The 22,176-nt window shown below is 35.9% G+C and overlaps 1 protein-coding gene and 1 long non-coding RNA gene across 3 annotated transcripts; both read left to right on the top strand.

Annotated features, from left to right (window-relative positions):
- Nucleotides 1-8,258: 8,258 nt before the first annotated feature.
- LOC150031880 (uncharacterized) lies at nucleotides 8,259-10,006 on the top strand. Its single transcript, XR_016525335.1, has 3 exons — nucleotides 8,259-8,668; nucleotides 8,767-8,815; nucleotides 9,763-10,006. It is a non-coding gene; the product is annotated as an uncharacterized LOC150031880 (long non-coding RNA).
- Nucleotides 10,007-11,638: 1,632 nt separating this feature from the next.
- Nucleotides 11,639-14,501, top strand: LOC120068375 (ubiquitin-conjugating enzyme E2 10). 2 transcript variants are annotated; one of them, XM_039020121.2, is made up of 5 exons: nucleotides 11,639-11,952; nucleotides 12,031-12,123; nucleotides 12,929-13,056; nucleotides 13,479-13,583; nucleotides 14,102-14,501. In XM_039020121.2, exons 2-5 carry the CDS (start codon nucleotides 12,054-12,056, stop codon nucleotides 14,243-14,245), a joined length of 447 nt encoding a protein of 148 aa, XP_038876049.1. In that variant the 5' UTR covers nucleotides 11,639-11,952; nucleotides 12,031-12,053; the 3' UTR covers nucleotides 14,246-14,501. The 2 variants fall into 2 exon arrangements, with proteins under 2 accessions (XP_038876049.1, XP_038876050.1); XM_039020122.2 differs by having other exon boundaries at nucleotides 11,813-11,952; nucleotides 12,045-12,123.
- Nucleotides 14,502-22,176: the final 7,675 nt, after the last annotated feature.

Here is a 22,176-nt window from a genome sequence, read left to right as displayed (position 1 = left end):
GAATGCTAGCTATCACATGGTTTCAATCAGTTAAACTCAAATATGCTTCATAATCCTCATAAAAAATTCATCATAATTAGGCTTTAAGACTTGCTTTAGAAGCTAAAAAGGCATACTTAAAAACTTATAGTAAAACTTAAAAGCATGTCTCATTTACATCAAACTTCCAAATCTTTGAAAATAAAGGGACTATGCATTCACACACTAACTTTTATACTTAAGCATGCGTTGAAAAACTACTTAGAGGAACTCAAGTTCAGAAAAAGTAAGCATCATTGTAAAATAAGTATACATGCATTACAAATTCAATAAAACATATGCCTTAACTCATAGAAAACAATTCGAGTTCAACTTAATGAAAACTAGTCATTCACTATCTTAGGTTACTTTCTCAAAGGATTGAAGGCTTCCCCTATTTGTGTCTGCCCTATGACAAGAATAGGTACCTATGGTTAAACTCACTAGCTTTCTTTTGAGGTTAACTTTAACATTCAAGCTTAAGATCACATTTAGAAATTCTTCCCAACTTCCCAACGCCTAACCTAGCTCAACGCATCACCAACACTTAACCAAAATTACCTTGCAACTTGGTTGATGGGTGGCAACACGTACACGGATGCTCAAGTAGGTGTTAGGACACACTCAATATGCCTAGGTGTTAGGCGCTTGCTAACGCAGCCCTTTGCACATCACAACCGTGGTCTCTTCTTTTGCGCGACCTCACACTCACACTCACATGCACACACCTCAACCAACACTTACCTACTCCCACACACGTCCTTGCCAACACGCACTCTCGCCCAAGCATAACCTCAACCGACCAGCTGCTTACTTATCTTTGGGTTGCAGTTGCCTGGTTATTAATCCTTCAGATTTTCAAGTTCAATTTTCAGCTTTAATAACCCAATTTCTAGATAATATTTCACAAAACTTCCTTCTAAGAACTTGTTCCTAAACATCTTAACTCTCTTATCAAAAAATTTGAGCATCAGATTCCTCTTGATGAGCTCGAAATCCTTCAATATTTCTAACCTGCCCAAGTAATTCAAGAATTTGGAACACTTGTGGAATTCTTCAATTTTGTATAAGACCGATCAATCTTCCTAAACCTTTCAACTCTCTTACCATAAAATTTGAGCATCAACTCCCATCTGTAAGAATCTCCTTCTAGCAACCATAGATCATCTTCAACACTGATCAATCTTCAATTTGGCAGTATTTCTTTCTCCTTTGCACGAGTAATTTGGGCAAACCAAGCTTTCTCTTTACAACATCCTTTTATACTAAGGGATGCATGATCAGATGGCTTATTAGAGTGACATCTAGGCCACTAATTTTTTCTTAAGGCCCTAATCATGCCACTTAACCCACTAACCAAGTGATTAAGCTAGTTGATTAAGCCTTACACTAAAGAAAGCTAGCGTCCTTCCAAGCCCTTTCTCTCAACTAATGTCTATACCAACCAACGCCCTAATCGCTTTGCCTTAGACACGTGCATTTAGGTTTTTCGCTCATCAATGCCTTAAATAGCCTTTAAAGACATGCCTTAGCGCCCCTCATGCCACCACCTAGTCATCTTGCCTAGCCATTGCAATCGCCATGCCTCATGCCTTGTCCCGTGCCTACCCTAACCTATTTAGAATCACCTTGTGCCCCTCCAAGGCACGCTGCTCACCCATGCCAACGCCTAGGCATTGGGCAGCCACCTCTCTTCTCGGGCAATGCCCAACAAGCTCATGCCCACTCACATGCCTTGGCGCCTCATAAGCACTCACCATGGGCACTTGGTGGCTCGTGTGACATCCATCTTAGGCCATGCTAACCTCCCTTGAAGCTATCGCCTACTTCTTCTCATCCACACCATGTCCACGCCTTTGTAGCCATCTAGCCTCTCGCATAGGCCTTCACCCCCACGCCTCATTGATACACTTAGCCAATTTTTCTTCTTGGCTCCTTTGATATTTGAAATGGCATGACTCTAACCTCTACAAGTCTCCCAATCTTTCTTTTAAATGCCAATACTATTGGAGTTGATGCCCTAAATCTCATAGGTTCCTGTAGTTTGTAAACACTTGCATGAACAAACATTTTGTGATTTATAATATATGATATTTTATTCACTTTAGTTTATGAAATATTTGATATTTTAGTTGCATTAACCACAAACCAATAAATTAAGATTCATGGTTATCGTTGTAACTTAAACATGTATGTGGAGACTGTTGGGGTTGATACCCTAAAGTCTCGTGTTCTGTAGTTTGTAAACAGTTTGTATGAACACTTGTGTTGTATAATATATGATATTTTACTTCATATCTTGATTTTGCTCAATTGCATTTTTATTTGCTTTACCACAAACCAATAAACATAAAATCCCTGATTATCTGTATGTAACTCAAGCATGTATGTGGTGACATACAAGTGGATCATGTCTTGAGAGATAACCAAATTGGTCTGTAGTATATGGATATAGGAGGGAAATCTTATCCTGGTAATGCTGCGGATACGGCCCATTTTGTGGAATGGTCACAAGTGTTGTGGCTAGTCACAGATGGTCTGATCCTGATCATTCGTGTTAGGGACATGCGAGCAGGGGCGTCCTATACAAAGAGTTTGTATAAGACCTACTCACGAAGTGTTAACGTCTTGTTATATAACACCGTTAATGACAGAGACTTCACTTCACTAGGATGACCATAGGTAGCATAACCTCAATCCTGACTGAGTTGGGAACTCCTGCCATTGAAGGTGGTTCTTTGATTTTTATGGGTGCGAGTGGCCAGATCGCTGATTCAAACCTACCATTTTGGGGATTCGTCTAATTTGGGAGCTGGGAACTCGGCTACCAAGATGGAATTCACTCCTTCCCCGAGGCAGGGGTAAGTAGATAGATAGCTCCCTTAAGGGCTGATTCTAGGGCTTGAACGATGTGGTGCCACACACCTTCTCTTGGCCCAAGAGGTGTTCACACATAGTTGGACTATGTTGTATTGTTCATTAGAGGAATCAGTGGTACTTAATGAGTGAGATATAACTATAGGGGCAAAATGGTAATTTGGACCAACTGTACTTACGAGCATTTGTGAAGGGTCATCGTACTCATGATTGGTTATATCTGATGGACACAAAAATATATCTGTGGTAAGAAGAGTTCAGCTGTTGGTCTTTAGTAGAATGCCTGACAGTTAACGAATGGTGGATCTCGTGGCTAAAGAGTTTAGTCAGCTATTCACGGACTATTGGAGCTTCGAGCCACAGGTTCATTAGATCCCCTAGGTAGCTTGGATAAAGTCAAGAATCAGTGTTTAGGTTAATTTGAAATGTTCAAATTGACAAAAGGAAGTTCTATTATACATGATATAATTAGACTGGTTAATTATATATGATATAATTAGCTAAATGTATGAGATACATTATTTTGGAGAAAATTAGATATAAATATGATTTATATCAAGTAGAGAAGAAATTACTATAGTAGATATGTGATATCAAACTATAAGGTAAAAATATAATATGTGTTGGGGTTTGTACCCTAAAGTCTCGTGTCTAGTAGTTTGTAAACAACTTTGTACGAACACTTGTGATAAATGATATTTACTTCACTACTTGACTTTGCACATTTAGATTTTACCATAAACCAATAAACATAAAATCTCTGGTTATCTGTATATGACTCAAGCATGTATGTGGTGACATACAAGTAGATCATGTCTTGAGTGATAACCAAAATGGTCTGTAGTATATGGATATAGGAGGGAAACCTTATCCTGGTAACGCTATGGATGCGGCCCGCTTTGTGGAATGCTCACAAGTATTGTAACTTGTCACAGATGATCTGATCTTGATCATTCGTGTAGGGGACATGCGAGTGGGGGCGTCCTATACAAAGAGTTTGTATAAGACCTGACCACAAAATGTTAACGTCTCGTTATATAACACCGTTCATAACTGAGACTTCACTTCACTAGGATGACCATAGGTAACATGACCTCAATCCTGAGTGAGTTGGGAACTCCTACCATTGAGGGCGGTCCTTTGATTTGCATGGGTGCGAGAGGCCAAAACACTGACTCAAACCTACATTTTAGGGATTCATTTGATTTGAGAGCTGGGAACTCAACTACACAATATGGAATTCACTCATTCCCCGAGTCAGAGGTAAGTAGATAGATAGCTCCTTTAAGGGCTGATTCCAGGGCTTGAACGATGTGGCGCCACACACCTTCTCATGGCCTGAGATGTGTTCACACATAGTAGGACTATGTTGTATCGTTCATTAGAGGGATCAGCGGTACTTAAGGAGGAAGATGTAATTACAGGGGCAAAACGGTAAATTGGCCTACTGTAATTACGAGCATCTGTGAAGGGTCATCGTACTGATGATTGGTTATATCCAATGGACATAGAAATATATCTATGGCAAGAAGAGTTCAACTGTCGGTCTTTAGTGGAATATTTGGCAGTTAACGAATGGTGGATATCGTGACTAAAGGTTTAGTCAGCTATTCACGTACCGATGGAGCTTCGAGCTATAGGTTCATATGGTCCCCTTGGTAGCTTGGATATAAGTTGAGAGTCAGCTTTTCGGTCAATTTGAAATGTTCAAATTGACAAGAGGGAGTTCGATTATATATGATATAATTGAACGAGTTAATTAAATATGATATAATTAACTTTATGTATGAGATACATTAATTTGGAGGAAATTGGATATAAATATGATTTATATCTAGTAGAGGAAAAAATATTATAATTAATATTTGATATTAATTTATAATTTATGAATGCAATAAGATCACATTAATTGGACGGTTATAAAGGAAATGGGAAGGCGTCTCTTCGTTTAAAATAACGGATGAGTGCATTATAAATAGTAGACGGTATGTTGATCTCAGGGTGCGCGGGTATTGTGAAAAAGATAGTGTCATCGTTTAGAAAATCAGTGCCTATACGATAGGACTGCACGATCGCTTACATATACGATATTGCTAAGCGATCGCATACCGATTACACCGTCGCGTGCTATTACCTAAACGATCATTTACCTTTTTCCTAAGCAATCGTTTAGCTCCCGGTATTTACTAAACGATCGTATAGACGATCACTTTGTTTTTCCTACGCAATCGTTTTGGACGATCGCTCACCCTTTTCCTACACAGTCGTTTAGACAGTCATTTACCTTTTCCTATACGATCGTATACTTCACCTAAACGATCAAGCATCCTATCTATGCGATAGATGACCTCTTCTCCCACTTGTTTGATCGTTGTGTACGGTCGCTCTTCCTCCTTCCCTCTACCAAATCTGAACAAAGCCCACATTTTGGATTCTCACTTCAAGAATACTAAGGGCTCTAAGTAGTGTTGTCTTTTCCTTCTGTTCGAGTGGTGACTGTTCGAGGTAGACGGATGGGCTTCAGACTCGAGAAATCTTCATCTGGTATGATTTCTTGATCCCTTTAGCATTATAAAAGTATGTTTGAATGTATATGCGGTAAGTTTGTCACAATGAATTGGAAAGATCCACTTCCGCTTGTAGGTACTCTTGAATAAGAAATCCTTCAATATGATTATATTTATTATTTATTAATTGTTTAATTATATAATAATTAACCCAAAATCTCGCTCGGACATGCGTTAATGGGAACAGTGTCGGTTATTGTAATCGATGAATAAAAATGAAATTTGTTTTCATTTTGAAAGGTTCGGAAAAAGATCGAAGGTTGCGTTAGTGTGAAAACGTAAATGATCGCTTAAGTAAATCGAGAGCTTATACGATAGTCGCTCAGCGCCTAAACGATCGCATACCTCGTGCCTAGATGATCATCTACCTAGAGCCTAAACGATCGCACACTAAGTTATATACGATCTCTTAGCTTTTCTAAACGATCGTGTAGTTTGTCTTGTTTGTTAAACAATCACCTACCTTTTGCTAAGCGATCGCTCAGTAAAATCTACACGATCGTGTTGTCTCTTCTAAGCGATAAGCATCTTGCTATGCGATAGCTTTATTTTCTCTCCCACTTGCTTATCGTCTACACGATCTGTTCTTCCTTCTACCTCTATCAAACTCACCAAAGACCATGCTTTGGGTTCTCACTCCGAGAATACCTGGGGCTCTTTTCTGGCGTCCCCATTGCGTTCGTGAGTTTGCAGTTGTTCGTGCTGCTGTAGTCAACACATGTTGGGAGTTGGTTGATCGGGTAGAGGTCTTCCGCTGCATTGAGTTCCAAAGTTTGAAGACCATCTTCAACTGGGATGGGAACTCTCTCCCTTTTTATTTCTTGTTCAAAGCATGCCATTAATTACTGTTTGTTTTCATAACTATGTGTTTGAATGTATATGGTGTATTTCGGTCACGATGAAATTGGAGCGATCCGAACGCACTCATGAAACTCTTCGTTAAGAGATCCTTCAGAGACATACAAATGGATCATGTTTTAAGTAATAACCTAAAAGGTCTGTAGTATATGGATAAGGAGGGATACCTTATCCTGGTGACACCACGAGTATGGCCCGCTTTGTAGGCGTTACAAATGTTATAAAGTGTTATAAATGATCTGATTCTGATCATTCATATATTAGACATACGAGCGAAGATATTCTATATAAAGGAGTTTGTATAAGATCAAACCACAAAATGTTTAGTCTCGTTATATAAAGTCGTTCATAATTGAGACTTTCATTTCACTAGGATGACTATAGGTAACATGATCTTAATCCTGAGTGAGTTGTGAACTCCTGCCTATGAGGGCGGTCATTTGATTTACATGGGTCAAAGTGGCCAGATCACTGATTCAACAAGCCTACCATTTTGGAGGATTCGTCTGATTGAGGAGTTGGAACTCTGCTACACAAGATGAAATTCACTCATTCCCTAAAGCAGGGGTAAGTAGATAAATTGCTCCCCTAAAGCAGGGGTATGTATGATAGACAGTGATATAATGGTTTCACAATAATTTGGGTTGTGTTAGAAAACTTACAATATTAGCACATTTCATACCTGGAAAGTCCACCTTTTCAGTAAATAAGTGGGCACAGATATACATGAAGGAGGTGGTGAAATTGCACGAAGTGCCTGTGTCCATCGTGTCGGACAGAGACCCTCATTTCACGACTAACTTTTGGAAGAGTCTTCAGGCAGCTTTGGGGACCTGGTTGGATTTCAGTACAGCTTTTCACCCACAGACTGATGGGCAGACAGGGTGATTAAATAAGATATTGGAAAACATGTTGCGTGCCTGTGCCATAAAGTTTTCAGGAAGCTGGGATACTCGCTTGCATCTGATGGAGTTTGCTTATAATAACAGCTACCAGTCCACTATTGGGATGTCACCATTTGAGGCCCTATATGGGAAGAGTTGCAAGTCTCCTATGTATTGGGATGAGGTGTGAGAGAGGAAATTGCTAGGACCTGAACTAGTGCAGACCACAAATGAGGCAATACAGAAGATCAGAGCTCGTATGCAAACAGCTCAGAGCAGACAGAAGAGTTATGCCGATGTGAGACGTAAGGACCTGGAATTTGAGACTGGTGTTAAAGTGTTCTTAAAAGTGGCACCCATGAAAGGTATTTTACGGTTTGGCAGGAAAGGGAAAATGAGTTCGAGATTCATTGGACCTTTCGAGGTCTTGGAACGAGTTGGCTCCGTAGCTTACCGTTTGGCATTGCCCCCAGTACTGTCTTCAGTTCATAATGTCTTCCATGTTTCAATGCTGAGGAAGTATGTGACAGAACCGTCCCATATAGTTGACTTCGAGCCCTTGTAGTTGAATGAAAACTTGAGCTACGAGGAGAAACCTGTAGAGATCCTCACCAGAGAGGTAAAGACATTGCGTCGCAGGGAAATTGCATTTGTGAAAGTCCTATGGGAGAATCACCAGTTCAAGAAGGCTACCTGGGAGCGAGAGGATGAGATGAAGTCCAGTACCCAGAGCTTTTTCAGGAATGAACTTTCAAGGACGAAAGTTCCTTGAGGAGTGAAGAATGTAACACCCCGCATTTTTTTTTTAGTATTAATGTAATTTCAGTAATTTTTATTATTTGAGGGCATTTTTTTTTTTGGAATTTCGGACTTCAAATGTAATTGCGGAAAATTATTGGATTTGACGTTAAAATTATTCAATTTGAAAAAAAATTAATAACATGAATTAATTTCGTTTTTGGGAAAGAAATGAAGTTAATAAAATAAAGTGGAATAAGAAAAATAATAAAATAAAATTTATTTTATTTCCTTTTTAGTTATCATTATTCTTATTATTCTTATTATTTTTTTAAAAAAATTCTCTTCTCTTCTCCCTCACACGTCCGCGCCCTCTTCCCCCCCCCCCCCCCCCCAAATATTCCCTGCTCGCCGCCGAACTCGCCCAGCCGCCTGTTCTCCTCAGCCCATCGTCCAGACCACCGCCGCCTGAGCCAAGTAGCCGGTCTCCACCGCTGTTCGTCGTCGATCTCGACCAGCCGGCCAGTCGCTCGTGCAGCGTCGCTGCCCCTCCACGGGCCGATCTCGCCAGCCGGTCAGAGTAGCGTCCGTTCTATTCCGCCGAGAGTCGTTCGCTCAGTTCTGAAGACGCCTTCGTCCGTTTGCATCGCCGGATCTCATCTCCGCTGCCGCCAGCCACGTTGTCAGTCGTTTCGCCATCAGTCTCCATTGTTCGTCTCTGGTTGGGTGAGTTGTGGTGTTTGTAAAGGTGTTTTAGAGGTATCTTGTATACCCACTTTCGATTGTCTCCAAATTGTTAACACCCATTGGATTTCGAATTTCAGATTCAAAAGACTTGGGCCTTGTGAGTCCATCAAGATTTGTGATCAATTGGTAAGTTTAGCAAGAGTATTGTTAATTTTGGGTTACCTTTTGGTTTAGTGTGGGTTTAATGTTTGGTTGGGTTTTAGACTTGGATTGAGACCCCTCAAATTGGCTTGTTTCTGCATTGAATTTTATGTTCGTGGCTAGAGTGAAGTGTCGATTTGGGCAAACACTTCGGATAAGTGTTTGGATGTATTAGTATGAATTTGTGATTTGGGCTACATTTTAGTGTTGGAATTAAATTCTGATGTTTGCTTTAGATTCAATTCAAGGTTCTTTTTAGGCAAGGAGAAGAATAAATTTGTTGGGATTGAGCTCAAACTCTCAAGTAAGTAATCTTACTACTGGAACTGCCCACGGGCCAGACACTAGATATATGCTAGTATAATAGATGAATATCAGGACAGAACGATAGCATGATAAACGGATAGTATAGTATGACCGATATATGTTCTTGTATGAGAATCCGAAAGACTTATTTGTGCACGTAGATACTTGCATGCTAGTAAGAGATGATACTTGATTCACCGAGGTTGTATTTGATATGAGAATATTATTGAGGCGTATATGCATGTTGCCATGATATTGAAGTGTATATGTATGTCATAAAACCATATTTTATATTGTGATAATTGTGATGTTAAGACTATGATAGTGTCTTTACTGATTAGTTAGATACTCACTAGGTATTGTGTTTCCTTCGGGATTCACCAAGGGTTGTGTTTCCTTCTCGATTCACCAAGGGTTGTGTTTCCTTCGGGATTCACAGAGGTAGTGGGCATACTTAACTATAGTAAGATAGAAACCAGTTTTTCATGTATGTATGTGTCCCATGAGGACTAGAGCAATTTTTATGTTTCGCCAGAGGTAGGCATCTAGAGAATATAGATGCCTACCCCGACCCCAGTAGTGGGATTAGTATTTTATACTCATTCTTTCTCATGTTGTTGTTTCAGGTAAAGGTAGAGATGCACTGGCGATTGACAAGCGAAATTCGTGATCGAGTCACTGGGACCAATTTTATGCTTCCACTCATGATATTTAGATTTCTTTTCATGTTTTTTTTCAACTTTCAGTTTTGTTGTTTGAAACTTACTATTAAGAATTGTTTTCAGACTTATTATTATCATTTATGATTTATGGGTACCCAATTATTTGTTTTTAATATTTGAATTTAATAAAGGACTTTTGAATTTACCTTATTTATTTAGCATTTATTTCAACATAAAAGGATGTCGTTTTAAGTTCCATGCATGCATATATTTAGTAGCGGCCTAACTTAAGTCCTACGGGTCGGATCGTTACAAAAATCCTCTTGATGAGCTTGAAATTCTTCAATCTTTCCAACCTGCCCGAGCAATCTAAGAACTTGGAAAACTTGTGAAATTCTTCAATTTTTTAGCTCCAATCTGTGGGAATTTCCTTCTAGCAGTCCTAGATCATCTTCATCACTGATCAATCTTCAATTTGGTAGCAGTTTTCCTCCTTTGCACGAGTTATTTAGGTAAATCAAGCTTCCTCTTTACAACCTTTTTTTATACTAAGGGATGCATGATCAGATGGCTTATTAGAGTGACACCTATGCCACTAATTTTTTCTTAAGATCCTAATCATGCCACTTAGCCCACTAATCAAGTTATTAAGTTGGTTGCTTAAGCCTTAATTATGCATAAGTTGGCGTCCTTCCAAGCCCTTTCTCTCAGCTAATGCCTACACCAACAAACGCCCCAATCGCTTTGTCTTAGACACTTGCATTTAGGCTTGCCGCTCATCAACATCTTAAATAACCTCTAAAGCATGCCTCAGTACCTCTCATACCAATGCCTAGTCATCTCGCCTAACCATTGTCATCGCCTTGCCTCATGTCTTGTCCCGCGCCTACACTAACCTCTCAACATCACTTGGCACCCCTCCAAGGCACGCGCTCGCCCATGCCAACGCCTAGGCCTTGGGAAGCCTCCTCTCTTCTTGGCCAATGCCCAACAAGCCCACGCTCATTCTCATGCGTTAGCGCCCCATAAACACTCACCATGGGCACTTAGTGGCTCGGCCACACTAACCTCCTTTGATGCCATCGCCTACTTATCCTCATCCACACCATGTCCATGCCTTGGTAGCCATCTAGCCTCTCACAAAGGCCTTCATCCCCACGCCTCATTGCTACACTTGGCCAATTTTGCTTTTTGGCTCCTTTGATGCTTGGTATGGCATGACTCTAACCTCTCTAAGTCTCTCAATCTTTCTTCTAAGTGCCAATACTTCTTATGGCATCCGAGAGCCTCAAATCTCACTCTTTAATCTTTCCTTCACTTTTTAGCCTAGCTCCATGCCTAGTTCCTTTGGTTTACATCTCTCAAGCTTTCACTAAATGTTGATTGTTCCATTCCTACCCGAGAGCCCCCTTTGCCTAGCACTTAGAATATTTTTCCTCTTAACACCTTTTCACATTCACACCACTTATAACATATTATGTAACTAAGCTGACAAGGTAAATATCATATAGCAATAGGCTTAAACATATAAGTTCTAGGGTTTACAGATCCCATAATATTTGAAAAGATTAGTAGAATATCAATATTAAATTTGGCTAGATGTACTAAGAAAGACCCAAAAGACCACAATTATCAGTTAGAAAAATTATTTTTTTAACTAGTTGATCTTGTCTGAAATGGACCAAAAAAAACTATTTGAACGAATTTACAAAAGGATATTAATTTTATGAGATGAAAACTTAAATGTACTATTTCCAATAACTTTCCTTTTTTAATTGTTAAACTAAAATAAACAACACAGGAAATATAATCAAAATTATTAAATTTTACTTAAAAACAGAATTAAATTATATTAAACAATTGAATGGAGACTATTAATTATTAAAAAGAAAAAGGCGAAAATATCCGTGGAAAAAACGCTAAGGAGGGCCCACAACAGTCGCGAGAATAAGGAACTGTACCAATCAGAAGCCGCGAGATTTAAAGGGTCCCACACTGAACGGTCTCCATAAATACTCTTTTTTTTTTCTTTTACTAATTTTCCTTCTTTATTTTATTTTATTTTATTTTATAAATTTTTTTGCAATTCTGTTTCTTCTCTCACAAGCCCTCATTACTGTGAGGGATTTTCTTCTTCGATCTTTGCTTTATCAGGTAATCTTGTTTCTGTATGTTTGCGCCATAATTTCGTTTCGATTTTCCATGGATTGATCTCATGGTAGTGATCTTTAGGTTTCCACTTTTAGGTTTTTCTCATGGCGTCCAAGCGGATCTTGAAGGAACTCAAGGATCTGCAGAGGGATCCTCCTACGTCTTGCAGTGCTGGTATTTTATTTCTCTTGTTATGATCTTTGTTCTTTTGCGTCTTTTCTGCTGGTTGAGATTGGATGATATTAGTTTTGATCTGGTTCAGAAGATTATGTTTGGTTGTGTAGAAACTGTGTTTGCAATTGCATGATGGCTTTAATTAGGATGTTTGTTGTTGGTTTTTTTTAGGAGTGTTTCTTTGTGCTATGATTGAGATTGAGTACTATTTATGGATTCTTATGAATTCCTTTGAAAGAAACACATTTCCTTTGAATTGACATAGATAATTAATAGTTATAGCCTAGCATCTGGGAAGTCTTACTAGAGATATATTTTTGTTTTACTCTTTTGAGAGGCGTTTTTTATATTCTTCTGAAACAAGATGTTTTAAACTTTTCAGTGAATGTCCATGTAAGTTGGTGTTGTCCTTCTTCGGCTAAATAACATGTTCTGGTTCCTTTCTCTATTGTTTAAAATCTTTATGTTGGTGAATGTTGACTGTGGTTGATGATAGGCTCAATACTTAGTCGTGGTTGAACTAGGCCACCTAAAAGAGGAAAGTTTTCAATCCCTCCAAATTTTTAAGAAGTTTGTAGATTTTATCAACCAATTCTAACATCCACTTATGGGAACGTTATAATTAAATAATTGTAAAACATAAGAGACTAAGTTGAAACTTTTTAAATAATAGGGGCTAAATTGTACAAACATCCTAACATTACAGACTATAATATAATCTTAGCATTTCCGAATGTAAAGAGTTAACAATTTTATCTGGAAGTTGCAAGTTTTCCTTTCTTGATACGTTCTGCGATTATCCCAGGTCCTGTAGCTGAAGATATGTTTCACTGGCAAGCAACCATAATGGGACCTCCAGACAGTCCCTATGCTGGTGGTGTTTTCCTTGTCACCATTCACTTCCCTCCAGACTACCCATTTAAGCCTCCCAAGGTAGTCGATTCCTAATTCGTTTTTTAGCTGTGTATTTTTATCACACTCCCATTTTCCTCCTCTTGACCATCACTAGCATTCACGAGTGTATTTGATTTTGATGAGCATCGGGCCTTAGGTTTCCCAATATATGCCAACCAAGGACCAATACTTATGTTATAAGCATTTCTACAAATATTTGTATGATCAACTCATGTCTATAGATGAATAGATGTCAGGCCATATACCTACCTACTTACATTCTAAATTCTGGTTCAGACTTCAGGCAAGGGTACTTAGGTCTGCCGACATGACCGATGATCTAAATTATGGAAAATAGTTGCTTCTCATTCTGAACCTTTTTTATCATCTTCCTATGGTACTGTAGAATCCACAATAACTTTTTTTTTTAATCTTTCAACTCATATAACATCAATTTTCAGGTAGCATTCCGAACAAAGGTATTCCACCCAAATATAAACAGCAACGGAAGCATTTGCCTGGACATATTGAAAGAGCAGTGGAGCCCTGCCCTAACCATTTCTAAGGTTTGGTTCCCTGAGCCATGAAATTCATTGAAGATCATAGTAAATTATACATCTAGCTCATTTCATGAAATATTAACTGCAAGTGCATCCACAAGATTCATTTTTAAGATAATGTAATTGTACGCTCCAATCAAATTGTTTCCATAAAAATCAGGGTGATGAATTATTATTTTACCGTCATGATCATTTAAATCAGATATGCAATTGTAGTTTACTTGCCTCTCTCAGGCTCAGTTGCAAGCTGGTAATTATATTGAATAATACACTAAATTGTTTATTTCATGTTCTTTTGATGAAGTTTTATGTTCTCTCTATCAATCAATTGTTGCATGATTGCATCCACTGCATTAGATTTCACACGTGCATGATGGACTTTGAGATAATAGATCGCTGCTTCAGATTTAGTGCAAATCTGATATAGTTTGAATTAATATGTTTGTTGCCTTGTTCTGTAATTTTGATTGGTGAACGTTTGGCCGTAAGTTTCTGTTGAATGGTTAGATTTTTCCTTTGTCAAGGTGTTGCTCTCGATCTGTTCTTTGTTAACGGATCCTAATCCCGACGATCCGTTGGTGCCAGAGATTGCTCATATGTACAAGACAGACAGGAACAAGTACGAAACCACTGCAAGGAGCTGGACCCAGAAGTATGCCATGGGGTAAATGGTGTATCCCAATCTCTAGCTTGTAATTTGGGAGTCTATTGTGATTTTAAATATATATATATATATCTGGCAATTTGTATGCAATTGTAATTCTGTTTCCATCCCCTCTGAAAAAGAAATGCACCAAATATTTGGTGCAACGATAGCTTTGTGAAAGAAGGTAAAGGCATGTTTTTCCCTTGTTGTTGTCCATGGATAATGTGAGCTCTGTTTAGGGTTTTGTATTGGAATGTAATTGTGCTGAATTCCTTGAACATCATCTCTCTTTTGTTTTCGAGTTCCGCCGCAGCTATGATAAGTGGCTATATTTCCAAAATGTGTTCTTAGAAAATTTTTGAAGACAATGTTTTGCTTAAAAATACGAAGGTGATCAGGATTGAACCTTCAACCTCGAGAAAGGTAATAATAGGTGTAAGTGTGATTTGGTTATTAGTTAGGGGTAAGCCGCATTGAATAATGTTTTGTTTGAATGAGTTGGGCCTTTAGAATTTCTTTGTTTGTTTCCCAGGAACGTGGGATTCGAACGTCCTTGATTGGTTTGCTGATGTATTTTCTATTCCCTAATCTCGTCGGATTCTACTAGCGTTCTCTCCCTCTCTATTTTCCGTTTTATGTTTTAGTTCTGTTTTTATTTTTTTTTAATTTGTTTTTTTTTATTAAAAAAAGAGTAGAAATTCAAAATGGTGATTTTTATTTGTAAATCATTTTATATTTATTATGCATCTCAAAAGTAGAGGATTGTTTTTAAATTTAGAAAAATGAATGAAAATATTTAAAAAATATAACAAAATTTTAGAATCTATTAATGATAGATAGTGATATACTTCTATTGGTGTATATCAGTGACATTGATAGATATTGATAAAAGTCTATCAATATTTCTATCAGTGTCCATTGGTATTTATCATTGATAGATTCTGAAATTTTGCTATATTTGTAAATATTTTCAATAGTTTTGTCATTTGAAATAATTTTCTAATATTATACTTCTTTTTTTTTTAACCTTAAGAAAGAGGAACATGAAACCTACTTAAAATTGTAATGTTTTATTACATTTCTAGGTATAAATTTTTCAAAGTAGATTTATTTAAACCCTGCTTATTAAAAAAAAAAAAAAAAAAAAAGATTTAGGCTAAATTTGAGTAGTAGTGGTTTTGTTAGCAATTGTATCTTAGAAAAATAAATTAAGTAAATTAGTGTTTGGTAAGTTTCAATTTGAAACATGAAAAAGTAGGTTATAATGTTTGGTAAATGATGCTAAATTATTGTGTATCATATGCTTTCAACTTAAATTTATATCTTGTTTGTTCTTGATTATTTGTTAAGTGTAAGATTATTTTTTAGGAGAATTAGGTGCAATTTTTTTAAAAATATATTAATTAAAGAAAAAATTGTGACACTAAACTACGCAACTGTAAGATATAGAAATTGGTTTTATAAGGAATATATTAAATATATAAGAATTAATTTTAACTTTATAAAAAATAAAATTGAAAATTGAAAATGTGGTAGGAAGTAACCATATATTTCTATCGAAATCTACTCTTAAAAGCTAGTATAGAATAGATTTTAAAAAGTGTGAGAACTAGCACAGGATTTAAAAATTAAACGCTGCCTTAGTTCTTCAGTTTAAAGATATTGGACGTGTTCAACACTAGTTTGATTTATTTCAACATTAATAAATTATTATAAGTTAATTTATTAATTTGGATCTTGATTAGTTGTAATTTTAGAATGTCACTGACCAATATATCATGGACAACCATAATTGTAGTATATCGTTAATTGACTTATGTGGAGATTGATAATTATTTTTGCAAATCACTAATTAACTCATATTAATTGGTACCAATTATCAGCTTGCATGTGTTAATATGAGATTAATTCATCTATCTTAAACACATGTTCCTTAACCAAAAGGTCATTATGTCTAATCTCCACCATACATATGTTTTAACTTAAAAAAAGAAAGAAAAAAAAAAGGTACACACGTATTTTGATTAGGAAAAATTCAATTTATATTCTAAGCTTAGGTGAATGAGTCACTATTAACCTTATAGCCATAAATGAAGTTGTCATTATTAAAAGATTTATAATTAGTTATAGTTGTCCTTTGAGTTGGACGAGACTATATTTAAAGATTTTGATTTTTCTAACTATGTTAGATGTTTTTAACCATTTGGATTGAAACATTTTACTGCTTAGTTTAATTAGTTGAAGTTTTACGATTTGTTAGTCGCTTTACGAGCAACTTTTAATTTTCATCTCGAAGAAGTATTACTTACATATTCATTTAAGTTGAAGTTTAAAAATGTCTTTGTATAAAACTTATGGGAGGAGGAGTTAAATTGCAAAAACCATCCCCAAAGTATGATAGTAATTGCAATTATATCCTTAAATTATTTTTAAAATTTGAGCCCTCAAATTTTTAAACTTTTTTTAAAGCTTAATAATATTATAATAGTTTTTAGGGTAAAATATACTTTTGGTCCCTAAGGTTTCAGTAGATGTTTATTTGACTAAAAATGTTCGTTATAAAATTCCAAGGATTAAATAGACCCCTACTTGAAAGTTGAGTGTTCAAAAAAAGTATTTTTCTCTAATTATTTAAAATAAACTATACTATTATAATATTTGAAAGTTCACAAATATTATTGAAAGGAAGTTAGTTGTAAATACTTTTTTTAATTCACGAACTTTGAATCTTATTCTGTTTTAGTTCTTAAATTTTGAAAAATGACTAATTTAGTCTCTAAATTTTTAAAAAGTATTTATTTTAATCTCTACTATTAAAAATATGTTAACTCTTCAACAGGAATGTGAGGGAGTTTGTATTTTTGGATGACTATGCTCCAAATGTATTGAGCAAGATGAAATTGACGTAATATGTCAAAAATCAAAGTGCCACGATATTGAAGGACCAAAATTTTGAATTAAAAATATTTTTTAAATTCTCCAACTTTGTCACCTTATTCAAAAGTGGAACTCTAGATTTTTTTTAGCATAATTAACTTATTTGGTAATCTAATTATCTAAAAATACAAATCATCTCATCATATTGTTAAAGGTTATCAAAATCTTAATATAATAGAGACCAAAACAAACGTTTTTTAAAAGTTTGGAAGACTAAAATGAATAATTTTAAAATTTTAAAAATTAAAATAAAATAATATTCAAAGTTGTTGAATTAAAATATATATTTTTCAAAGGATCAAAATAAAATACTAAAATAAGATTTAAAAAATAATTATAATGAAACAGAAAATGGTGTCATGTGTGGGGGGATGACAATTAAAAGCAACCGTGCAATGCGAATTTCAAGGAATATTCATCAGAGTATTTAATGAGGAGGAAGAGAGTAATGGATAATGTGAATATATATATATATAATTTTAAATATTATATACTTTATTCTTATATTTCCATATTTGTTTAAATTTAATCTCGGTATTTATTAAAAGAAGAAACTTAAATTAGTTCTCATGGTTAAAAAATCTTCCCTATTAGTTCTCTGTAAATTTTGGAACATATCCGAATTTAATTGTTTCTTTAATAGACATTATAATTATTAATCGATCAAGTTTGTTTAAAAAAAATTAAGATTTATAAATACTATGTGTGAGAGAGAATAATTATGAAATCTAAAATTTAATGTGAAAAGAAGCGTGAATATTATTAAATGTAATATTAATTATATTTAATGTGAACTTGTTTACTTCTACCTTTGGACCTAGTAATATTTGAATGAAAAATCATTCTAATCTCTAAATTTGTATGATTGTGTGAATTATATAAGTATTTTAAAATTTTAACAAGTATATAATAGATCTCTAATTTTTTTTATTCGATAAGTTGCTGAAATTTAATTATCTAATCACTAACTTATGCTAATTGGTAACAATTATATATATATATATTATTGAGGATTACTCAAGATAATGCCAAAAGTTCACAAAGTCCACAAATGTATCCAAGTTCATAGGATACCAGGAGGAGGCGTAGGAGAACATGGATTCCAAAAGGGAAATATCAACGCTTTGGAGATTAAGTCGACCAGTCCAATCGATAAATATCTATCAATCAGGAAATAACCGAGCTACGTCCAGACTAGGACCTTGCAATCTCAAGTGTTGAAAGTTCTTTGATCCCGTCAACGTTGCACATAACTCACATGAGTGTTAAAGATTTAGTTCCATTCAACCACTATAAATAGAGCGTAAATAATCTCAATTCCAATCTTACTTTTTGTGTACTTAGCTAAATTATACATTTCTTATACTAACTTAGACATCAAAGTGTGGTAGGTTCAACACTACATCGCGTGTGGAAGAGTCTCTTGTACAAGTCAATTCAGAACAACTTAAGAGTAAATTAAAGAGAAACTACCCACGATAATACCCAACTTAGATGAAATTCGAAGGCCAACAGATATTATACCATAAATTTAAAGGTAAATTTTACATAGATAAGTATTGTGTACTTATACTATAAGTTCGAATCTTTCTTAAAAACTCGGCCACGAAAAAGTGAATTTGGGGAGGAAAAAAGAAAGAAAAAGAAAGAAAAAGATTTGTGGGGGAAAAGAGAAAGAGGACATGAATATTGAATAATAAAGGTGTGTTCGGTGTTGTGTGGAGGGGTATCTCGGTAAAAGCAATAATAAACACCCTACACATGTAGGGTCCTATCTCTCTAAAATGTTGGCTCCAATTTCTAGATTCTTCTACTCTCATCTCTTTCCATTTTTATATTTAATGAAATTCAATAAATTTTTTTGATTAAGAAAATGTCAAACTATTTATAGAAATAGAAAAAAAATAACGACAAAACACTAATATACTTTTATCACCGTCCATTACATAATATCAATGATAGAATTCTATCCGCTTATATCATTGATAGGCATCGTAGTCGTTTAGAAGATCACGGAAGGCGGGCGTTGTGCAAAGCGTGCTAAGCGATCATGTACCTCATGCTTCATCACTTAGTAAAAGGTATACGATCGTGTAGTATTTGCTAAACGATTGTTTAACTCTGAGAGCGTTGGTAAGCGACAGAACGAAGCGTTTGTTTTATCGTGTAGACGATCGCGGGGAGTTTAGTACACGATGGTTGGAGACACGATGCTTTACCCAAGCGGTTCAAGACCTAGTTCGCCTGTTTGAACCAGACCTTATTTTTTGTAATAGTTAGCTTTAATTTTATTTTTTTAAGGCAATTTTACTCGGTTCATCAACATTTATTTTATTATACATATGATGTATGGTGCTTATATGCCAAAGTGTTTGACATATAGTTTACAACTCACCTTAGGTCGTGCAATTATTCATGCATCATGTATTATAAATGTTATGATCAAGCATGAAGAAATTACTTGAAAGCATGTGCATGGATCATGAAATATAAGAGTTATATTTTGCATGCAGTTAGCATTATCATGCATCATCCTTTTATTATAAATGTTATAGTCTAAGGGTGAATGGAAACATGTTTTGCTTGTTTCATTGTTGTTTTGTATAAGTGTTATATGAAAGAAGTAGCAATGAATGGACAATGCATTGAGCATGACACTTAGGCTGTTTATAATCGTTATGAATGTTTTGCATGTGTTAGCTTAGCATTGCAGTTTTGGTTTCCGTTTATAAGTGTTATAAAGGAAATTAGACCTAAAATCAATAATAAAGAGTTGCATGCGGACTTAGGGTGAATTTAAGTTTTTTTAAAAGGGTTTTAAAATTGGATTGAGATAGACCTAAGTTCAAATGGTTCTAAAGAATTTAGTAACCTAGTTAATCTTTTTAAATCAGTTTAATAGGATTAAATTGGTTGGCATAAAAGATTAAATTTGTTTTAAATCTATCTATAAGGGACCTTTTTGTCTAAGGCGGGTTCTGGCTAGGCTGGGGTTCTTAAGTTGACAAAAACATAACACCCCTACCCGGGAACCTACCTAGAAAGGTGAATTAGATAAATTTTCAACAAGCATGCGACAATTTGGTCAAAGACTCCGTTAAAGAATTTAATGGATGATGATCAAAAGTTGTTTCACTATCCAAGGTAAAAGTTAATCTTGGGAAAACCTAAAAGTCACTTAGTTAAAATCCTTAGCCGTGTTTTTTTCTAAGTAAGCTAAACCCTAGGTTATAAAATACTCAGTGGGAGGAAGAGATGTATCTGATATGTCTATGATTCCAGTCACGTTTCTCCCTGTATGTTCACATCTGAGATTCGTGCTTGGCCTCGTGGTGCCTTGGGAGCCTCCTCCTTCGGATGGTGTTTGCATGAGTCAATATCAAGATGGACAGGGAGAGTGTTTATAGTAAATGGGTGAAGGGTGGTGTCAACACGTTCTATGGCTTCTACCATTGGTTCATACTGTGAGATCATTCTGTACTCCCTCGTGGCGCCCTAGGAGCGTCCCCCTTCAGATGGGTTTTGTACAATTGGTCAAGATCAAGGTGAACTCCAGAAACGGATAGGGTCGCTTTAGGTTTTGTCCCAATCAGATTTTTTCCCTTCATATTGGCTTTTTGGGGTGGACCTCTAGGGCCTAAAATGGTGGGTCACACCTATGGGAGATTATTAAGTATGTTAATGATCTCTTGGCCAAATCAATGATGGCTAGTCGTTATAAGAGCAAGAGTTGTTCTAGTATTAATGATTGGTTGATAATTTCAAAATTCATCGGAGGGATTACTGACCTCCCTTCGGCGGCTTTTGCCCTAAACCTTTGAAGTGTCATTGCGAAACTAGATGTCACACGGAGTTCATATTAGTTTTATTAATATCTTATTGGATGTTGTTTTGTTTTATAACGGGTATTTGCTTAAAACCTACGTAAGTCAATGTGTTTTTCTTTTCAGCAACTCGTTAGTATTTCCGTTTAGTGCTTTTAATATGGTCGACAACTTACAGTGGAAAGAATCATGTGAAACGTATTTTGTGACAAACGACCTCGATCTCACTACTCTCCAAAAGAGGAGACAAGGCAGTAAATCTGATTTATTGGTCTTGGAGACGTGTCTGGTAGAGAATGATGATTCTGCCTGGATCCTTGATTCAGGTGCTACCAATCATGTCATTTTCTCTTACCAAGGATTCAATTTATGGGAAACGTTGTCACAAGGAGAGATGACTCTTCGAGTCGGTACTGGTGAGGTTGTTTTAGCTGTTGCTGTAGGCAAGTTGAAGTTATTTGTTAACAAGAAACGGAATCTGTTACTAGATAACGTTTTTGTAGTTCCTCATATTAAGAGGAACTTAATTTTGTTTATTGTCTCATTGAACAAGGCTATACCGTCTCTTTTTCTGAAAATAAAATGTTTATTTTCAAGAATGGAATGGAGATTGGTTATGGTTCAATGGAGAATAACTTATATGTACTATGGCCGTTAGTCATAAAAGCCTTGTTCAACACTGAAATGTTCAGTACGACAACAACAGCTAAAAGACCAAAGGTTTCTTCTAAGAAAAACGCTCATCTTTGGCCTCTAAGGTTAGGTCATATTAACCTCAATAGGATTGAGAAGTTGGTGAAAAGTGAACTTCTAAAGAGCTTAGAAGAAAACTCTTTGCCGGTATGTGAATCATGCCTCGAAGGCAAGATGACCAAACCATCATTTACTGGAAAATGTACAAAGCCAAGGGAGCCTTGGAGCTTGTACTTCAAACCTCTGTGGTCCAATGAATGTTAGAGCTTGGGGTGGATATGAATATTTCATATCTTTCATAGATGATTATTCAAGGTTCGGGTATCTCTACCTAATGCAACGTATGTTTAAAGTCCTTGACAAGTTCAAGAAGTATAAGGCGGAAGTTAAAAACTTATTAGGTAAGAAAATAAAAACACTACGATCTGATCATGGAGGAAAGTATATGGACCTCCAATTCTAAAACTATATGATAGAACATGGGATTGCGTCCCAACTC

The sequence above is a fragment of the Benincasa hispida genome, chromosome 12 (genome assembly GCF_027475165.1).
Source record: "Benincasa hispida cultivar pf3 chromosome 12, pf3_genome.v1.1, whole genome shotgun sequence".
Taxonomy (NCBI): domain Eukaryota; kingdom Viridiplantae; phylum Streptophyta; class Magnoliopsida; order Cucurbitales; family Cucurbitaceae; genus Benincasa; species Benincasa hispida.
The sequence above is the reverse complement of the archived record's forward strand: the minus strand, read 5'-3'. Positions and strand labels throughout refer to the sequence as shown.